Below are 8,375 nucleotides of genomic sequence, written 5' to 3'. Positions count from 1 at the left end.
TAGACCCCGCAGTGAGTAAAAGTGCGCGCACCGCTGAGGGAATATGTTAAGCATTACCGGAGGGGCGGGCGGGAGTGACCTAAGCGCGGGGGCGCCTGCAGCAGCCCGAGGGCATCATCGGCGGCGGCGGAAGGCGGCGGCGTCCGATGGCACAGACGAGCGAGCGTCATGCAGGACACTTGGGACGCGCTTAGCCAGCGACCGGCGGGCGAGGGGCACGGGTCCGAGGCCCCCGGCGCCCCCGGGGCCCCCGGGGACGTGAGCGTGGGCCGCGCGCTGACCGGCTTGGTGCTGTGCGTCCTGATCGTGTCCACGCTGCTGGGCAACACGCTGGTGTGCGCCGCCGTGGTCAAGTTCCGTCACCTGCGCTCCAAAGTCACCAACTCGTTCGTCATCTCGCTGGCCGTGTCCGACCTGTTCGTGGCCGTGCTGGTCATGCCGTGGCGCGCCGTGTCCGAGGTGGCGGGCGCTTGGCTCTTCGGCCGCTTCTGCGACACGTGGGTGGCCTTCGACATCATGTGCTCCACCGCGTCCATCCTCAACCTGTGCATCATCAGCATGGACCGCTACTGGGCCATCTCCAGCCCCTTCCGCTACGAGCGCAAGATGACGCGCCGCTTCGCCTTGCTGATGATCGGCGTGGCGTGGACGCTGTCCATCCTCATCTCCTTCATCCCCGTGCAGCTGAACTGGCACCGGGACGCGCGCGCGGGCGACGGCGCGCCCCCGCCGCCCGACGACTGCAACGCCAGCCTCAATCGCACCTACGCCATCGCCTCGTCCCTCATCAGCTTCTACATCCCCGTGCTCATCATGGTGGGCACGTACACGCGCATCTTCCGCATCGCGCAGACGCAAATCCGCCGCATCTCGTCGCTGGAGCGCGCGCCGGCCCCGGCTCGGACCCCGGCTCGGACCCCGGGCCCGGCTCGGAGCCAGGGCCCGCGCGCCTCCGCGCACGACGAGAGCGCGCTGAAAAGTTCCTTCAAGAGGGAGACCAAAGTGCTGAAGACGCTGTCCATCATCATGGGCGTGTTCGTCTTCTGCTGGCTGCCCTTCTTCGTGCTCAACTGCCTGGTTCCCTTCTGCCAGGCGGACGCGCCCGGCGCCCCGCCCTGCGTCAGCGACACCACCTTCAGCATCTTCGTGTGGTTCGGATGGGCCAACTCGTCGCTCAACCCGGTCATCTACGCCTTCAACGCCGACTTCCGCAAGGCCTTCGCCACCATCCTGGGCTGCAACCGCCTCTGCTCCAGCTCGGCCGTGGAGGCCGTGGACTTCAGCAACGAAATGGTGTCCTACCACCATGACACCACCCTGCATAAGGAGGCCGCCGGTGCCGGCGCCGGTCCTGGCGCCGCAGGGGCCGGCCCCCAGCACGGCTTTGACCGGGTGTCGCTGGTGTCCGACGACTCTCGCAACCGCGCCGACCCGCCGCTGCCCGCCATCTTGCAGAGTCAGTGCGAGGCCGACATCTCGCTGGACATGACGCCCTTCGCTGACCCGTACGCCGTCCCGGGTCACGTGCAGGACATGTGAGGGTTCCGTCAATGGTCCACAACTTATCAACTTTGATCATCAATCCAGCGAGCAGAAGCCTGACAATGACGGAGGGCAGACATGCAGGGGAGGGGCCCCCCAGGACCCGAGTCGGTGACCAGATCTGGTTTCTTCACCTCCAATTCATTTAAGGTTGTGCAGTTTGTTGACTGTCAATTTGAAATAATGTCCTGCTTTTCAATAAAGGCATGCAATTGAAAACATGGATTCAGTGATTCATTAAAAAAGAAAGCAAAAGACCAAAATGGCCCCAAATGAATGTTGACCCCGTGAGGGCATCGAGTGGTCGCACGTGTTTGTCGAAATCATTTTGTGGGCTCTCGCGTCCAACAACGAGACGATGAAAGCGGCAACAAAGATGAAAGTGAAAGCATTGAAGGCCTTGCGGCGGCTGGCCAACGTCACCTTTGACCCCTCACCAAGTCTGTGTGTGTGTGTGTGTGTGTTCCTTTTTATGTGCCTAAAAAGCTTGTTTGTGTCCTTTCAAAGTGACTTTGAGACACACAAACACACATTCGAGACCACACTATCGAGTGAAAATCATTTTTATACAGTGGACTGTTCCTGAATAATAATTAGCGAGGAGGGAATTGGTGGATAATTCCAAACTGGACGAATCATCACTGAGTAAGGACAGTTTGGTGAAGAGTGTCCAAAGTATTTCCCATAAAGGTTGCAGAACATGTCAAACGTTCGTTTTTTTTATTTATGCTGAGGGTGACAGGGCCGCTAGAAAATCATCAGTGGACCGCAAATGGCCCCTTGGCCATGGTTTGGTCACCACTGGTTTATTTTGATTTCTTTGTCACTTTTTGTGCGGTGGACCGAAAAGGTTTCCTGAGGAAGGAGGGAATGATTTCAAGTGCAGCAACTGCATATTGTAACCTTCAGCTTAAAAATGTACTTTGACATTCGTTTTTAATTTTCAAAAAAAATAAACCATGTGACAAATTTCCATTTCATTTTTTTAACAATTTAAAATAAATTGTGTGATGTCTTGGAACATTTTTGGTATTCAATTTTTATTTTAAATCGTCTCAATATCATGCATCATTCAATAAAAAAAAAAAAATCAAGATTGTGATATTGTTTTCTTTTACAATTTAAAATAATGTGATAAATGTTTATTTTCTTTTATCAATAATTGCAACTGAAAAGTGTCTTGTAACACAAAACTTTTAAAATAAATTCATTTATTTAAAAAACTAATATCTGTCAACAACTTTTTCTTATAACATTTTGATTTCTTTTTTTCTTGTATCTGAATGTACAAAAACGTGTAGCAGGCCACAAATGGCCCCCGGGCCGGACCTTGGACACCACTGCCCTAATTGTATTTCTAAAGTCAACAACACAGCTGACTTATGGGCTTTTTTCGCTCGTTCGTTTGTTTTGTGCTTGTCTGGCCAATGAGAGGTTTTGGTCTGGCGCAGGTGCGCGTGGTTACGGCGGCTCAGGTGTGCTGGATGACGTCTAACGAGCGGCGTGAGCGGCATTTAAGCGGCAGCAGGAGCAAGTTGCAGTCATGCTCAGGCGTCCCTTCACTTCAGCTGTCTGCAGAGTTGCTCCCCGGCTTTTGGACATGGGGACCGGACTCGCTGCAAGGTAAGTTGCTCACCTGCCGTGCAATTGTTTGCTCGCTTGTTCTCAAGTCTTGCTCTGTTCACGCAACTTGCTTGCGTTGCGTGTAAGATGCCGCCTCGTCAATGTTTGTTTTTAAAAAAGCTAAACTGAAATCGATGTTAATTTTAAAGATGATTCCTTAAGGTAGTGGAAATGGACAATTCTCTGTCCCACTTAAGTCCTTTGGGGTTTAGAGAGACTTTTTTTTAATTGGCTTTTGGAAGTTTGACACGATGTACAGCATTTCAAAAACAAACTGCAACCATTGTAAAAATGCGTATGAGGAATAAATGCAGCGCGGTTTCTGGTTGTTAAAATGTGAGTCCTCTCATGTTTGACTTGTTTTGTGTCTTTGAGGTTTTCTTGGATCTGCTTGCTGTTAATCAGCAATGCTGCAAGTGCTCCAGTGCAACATAAGTGTAAGTGTGCAACGCCATGCTGCTTCATCAACTTTGAACTGCTGCCGTTTCTAATTGTATTTTGTCTTCCTAACCTTCTCTCAGACCAGCCCAGGCCTCCTTACAGGTCCAGTTCCGGGCCAGCCTCCCCGCCGGAAGGCCTGCGCCCGTCCCTCTCGGCCATGCAGCACATGTACGCTGCCGGTCCCGCCGCTGTGGGCCAGCCGCAATCCAGCCCCGAGATTCCCAGCGAGGCTTCCCCAAGCTATGCCAACACGCGCCTTGTGGCCTACGCACGCAACTCCAACAAGCGCTCTGGTCTTCCAGCCGCAGGTTCAAGATGGCCACTTTATGATCCAACAGCCTCACATGCCGGCCAACAAGTTAAAACTGCGATGGCGCCACCAGCCGCTGAACAAAGTTGGCCGTTATACAGTCCTGTGTTTGAGCAGTCTTCCCGTTTTGAATCTCCAACTGCTCCTCAGAGTCCTGTTGCTGGAAAGAGGCAACTTTCGGCCAACCCCGATGGCAACCGGCAACAAGGTTGGGCAGACTACAGTCAAGTTGATGTGAAACTTCCCAGCTACAAACCCTCAACTGGTGTCATGGATGCAGGTGGCAACCTTCCCCCAAGTTGGGCAACATACAGTCAAGTCTATGAGCTACCAACTGATCCTGTGGTTCCTCCTGGTGGTGTGAAAGGGCGTCCTCAAACTAGTGTGAAAGGTCAGCAAGCATCTAATCCTGGTGGCAACCTGCAACCGAGTTGGGCCGCATACGGTCAAGTCTATGATCACCAAACGGATCCTACGAGTCAAAGTACCGTAAAAGGCCAGCCGGCATCGAATCCTAATAGCAACCAGCAACAAAGATGGGCCGCGTACAGTCACGTCTATGATCCACCAACTGATCCTGTGGTTCCTCAAAGCGCTGTGAAAGTATCTAACCCTCTTAGCAACCGGCAACAAAGTTGGGCAGGTTACAATCAAGTCTATGATGCTGTGAAAGGGCAGACTGCATCTAATCCTGGTGGCAACCTGCAACCGAGTTGGGCCGCATACAGTCAAGTCTATGATCACCAAACGGATCCTGTCGTTCCTCCTGGTGGTGTGAAAGGTCAGCAAGCAGCTAATCCTGGTGGCAACCGGCAACAAAGTTGGGCAGGATACAGTCAAGTCTATGATCCTGTGGTTCCTCCTGGTGGTGTGAAAGGTCAGCAAGCATCGAATCCTGGTGGCAACCTGCAACCGAGTTGGGCCGCATACAGTCAAGTCTATGATCACCAAACGGATCCTGTGGTTCCTCTTGATGCTGTGAAAGGGCAGACTGCATCTAATCTGCAACAAAGTTGGACTGCATACAGTCAAGTCTATGATCCTGTGAGTCAAAGTACCGTAAAAGGCCAGCCGGCATCGAATCCTAATAGCAACCAGCAACCGAGTTGGGCCGCGTACAGTCAAGTCTATGATCACCAAACGGATCCTGTCGTTCCTCCTGGTGGTGTGAAAGGTCAGCAAGCATCTAATCCTGGTGGCAATCTGCAACAAAGATGGGCCGCGTACAGTCAAGTCTATGATCACCAAACGGATCCTGTGAGTCAAAGTACCGTAAAAGGTCAGCAAGCATCTAATCCTGGTAGCAACCTGCAACCGAGTTGGGCCGCATACAGTCAAGTCTATGATCACCAAACGGTTCCTCTTGATGGTGTGAAAGGTCAGCAAGAATCTAATCCTGGTAGCAATCTGCAACAAAGATGGGCCGGGTACAGTAAAGTCTATGATCCTGTAGGTCCTCAAACTACTGTGAAAGGTCAGCAAGAATCTAATCCTGGTGGCAATCTGCAACAAAGATGGGCCGCGTACAGTAAAGTCTATGATCACCAAACGGATCCTGTGAGTCAAAGTACTGTAAAAGGTCAGCAAGCATCTAATCCTGGTAGCAACCTGCAACCGAGTTGGGCCGCATACGGTCAAGTCTATGATCACACAACTGATCCTGTGGCTTATCCTGGTGGAGTCAAAGAGAGTCCTTCTGTCTCTGTAAAAGGGCAGCAGGCATCGAATCCTGTTGGGAACCTGCAACAAAGATGGGCAGCATACAGTTCAGTTGAAGAGCAACCTTCCAGTCCCCAACCTGCAACTAGTTTAGTCAACGTGAATGCCGGTGGCAACTTTCCCCCCAATTGGGCAGCTTACAGTGAAGTCTATGATCAGACCTCCGGTTATCTACCACCAATTCCTGTGGTTCCTCCTGGCACTGTCAAAGGGCAACAAAGTTGGGCAACATACAGTTCAGTTGAGGCACAACCTTCCAAAGTTGACACGGTCAAGGGGCAAGTAGCAGTAAATCCAGCTGGTGGTCTGCCCCCAAGTTGGGAATTATACCATCCAGTATATGAGCCATCTTCACGTTTTGAACCCCCAATGGCTCCTGAAAGTCCCGCCCCTGCAAAGGGACAACTTTCAGCTCACCAAGGTTGGGCAGTCTATAGCCCAGTTGACGTGCAACCTCCCAGCTACAAACCCTCTCCAGTTGACCCTGTCAAAGGGCAGACGGCAGTGAATGCAGGTGGCAACCTTCCCCCAAGTTGGGCCGCGTACAGTCAAGTCTACGAGCCACCATCTGATCCTGCGGTTGCTCCTGGTGGTGTGAAAGGGCAGCCGGCATCTAATCCTGGTGGCAACCCGCAACAAAGTTGGGCCGCGTACAGTCAAGTCTATGAGCCAACATCCAGTTACCAACCGCAAACTGTTCCTGAGGGTGTGAAAGGGCAGACGGCAGTGAATGCAGGTGGCAACCTTCCCTTCAGTTGGGCAACATACAGTCAAGTCTACGAGCCACCAACTCGTCCTCCTGGTGGAGTCAAAGGGACTCGGCAAAGCACCGTGAAAGGTCAGCAAGCGTCTCTTCCAGGTGGAAGCCTGCGACAAAGTTGGGCAGCGTCTGGCTCGGTTGAGGAGCAACCGTCCAGCTACAAACCTGCACCTGGTTTAGTCGAAGTTGACGCTGTCCAGGGACGACTGTCAGTGAATCCGGTTGGCAGCCTCCCCTCAAGTTGGCCCTTGTATGAGCAACCTTCCCCAACGGCTCCTGAGAGTCCCATTGCTGCAGAGGGACAACTTCCTGGTGGAAACCTGCACCAAGGTTGGGCAATGTACCGTCCAGTCGATGCGCAACCTCCCAGCTACAAACCCTCAAGTGCAGTTGACTCGGTCAAAAGGCAGCCAGTTGTGAATGTGGGCGTCGACCTTCCTCAAAGTTGGGCAGCATCCAGTAAAGTGTTTTATCCACCAACTTCTCCTGACACTGTGAAAGGGCAGCCGGCATCTCGTCCTGGTGGCGACCTGCGACAAAGCTGGTCCGCGTACAATCCAGTCCAGCAACGTCCCAGTTACAAGCCCCCAACCGCTTCTGATCCGAGTGCTGGCAAGGGGCACTCGGCAGGCTTTCAAACCCACGTGGCACCGTCCGCCGGTGGAGTCCAAATCGGCACTGGGAAGGGACCGGCAGCAGCTCATCCAAGTTGGGCCGCATACAGTTCAGCTTACTGGTCTCCCAGCTCCAACCCTTCCGTTGCCCCCCTTCCGTCTCCCGGTGGCGCGTACGTGAGTCTTCCTGCTGGAAAGGCCAACGCAGCGTTTGACTCTGGTTGGGCAACATATGGTCACGTCTTTAATCCAGTGTCCAACTACAAACCTTCAAGTCCTGCTGCCGGCGCTGAGCTCCAATCTGCTACCAAAGGTGTGTACAGTCGAGTCTCGGGTCCACAAACGAGCAGCGGGAAACGACACCCAGCAGGTGGTCAACTTTCCACCTGGTCCTTCAATCACGGCGCTTCTGGACTTCAAGACTCCGACACCAAGTGGACTTCCTCCCAGCCAGGCTACCCCGACGACGGTTTGGACCAGCTTTCCCCGAACCCGAGTGACCTTTGGTCGTCTCGGCAAGAACTTTCCACTGATGTGACGGATGAGGAGGACGAGCAGGACGAGCAGGAGCTTCCAACTTACGTTGTTCACAACCGAAACGGCTTCGAGCAAGAGCGCAAAGAATTCTCCAGAATGCAGTATTCCCAAAAGGATCGGCATCCCCAAGTTCCTTACCTGGGAGGGCCTGGAAGACTTCCAGGAATTGGCACCAAAGGTATGAACCAGCAAATGTCACTTTCTCAACATTCAATTGTTAATTATGTTTTTATTCTCTTGCAGGATGAACTTGCTTTGATCCGGTTGAGTACGATTGAATAAAAATCCAAAACGAAACTTTTTTTGGCTGCCTCGTCTTTACTCGAAAGTTCACAGGTTTTGATCCAATTATTTTTGAAACGGGACTTGGTTATTTTGGCATCACTGATGCAAATAGTTTTGGGTGCATGCTAGCAGTTTAAAAATAATTATGCTAACACTGATCAAATGCTTCAGTTTCTTAAAGTAACGTCTGAACCGTAATTTCTGGTCTGAATGACTTGACGATTTTAAAAGAACTCTGAAACGGCCTCAAGTGTGGGATTGCAGATGTTGCCGGTGTCATGCAGATGTTGCCGGTGTCATTTTTTTGTCGGCCAACTGAGCAACGCGCACGTCAGTCGCTGGCTGGTGTCATCTCCCAGACGAGCTGTGAAAAATGGCCGCTGATTGCTGGAGAGGCGGCGTGAAGGAGTCCAAGTGGCGCCCTTGCGCTCGCCGCTATCAGTGGCGCCGGTCCTGATTTGGCCCTTCAGCGGCGAAGTGTCTCTAACCCGAAGATGTCAACGCTTTGCGTGACACTTCGCCGCGAGAAAAGAAAAATCAAAGC

The 8,375-nt window shown here is 52.5% G+C and overlaps 1 protein-coding gene across 1 annotated transcript; it reads left to right on the top strand.

Moving 5' to 3' along the window:
* The first annotated feature begins 132 nt into the window (after positions 1 to 132).
* On the top strand, positions 133 to 1,539 carry LOC147156226 (D(1)-like dopamine receptor). Its single transcript, XM_086064523.1, has one exon. It carries the CDS (start codon positions 169 to 171, stop codon positions 1,537 to 1,539), a length of 1,371 nt encoding a protein of 456 aa, XP_085920649.1. The 5' UTR covers positions 133 to 168.
* The last annotated feature ends 6,836 nt before the right edge of the window (positions 1,540 to 8,375 follow it).

This window comes from Leptonotus elevatus, chromosome 20 (genome assembly GCF_054856555.1).
Source record: "Leptonotus elevatus isolate MCC_2025b chromosome 20, RoL_Lele_1.0, whole genome shotgun sequence".
Classification (NCBI taxonomy): domain Eukaryota; kingdom Metazoa; phylum Chordata; class Actinopteri; order Syngnathiformes; family Syngnathidae; genus Leptonotus; species Leptonotus elevatus.
Note: the sequence above shows the minus strand (reverse complement) of the source record. Positions and strands in the feature narration are given on the sequence as shown.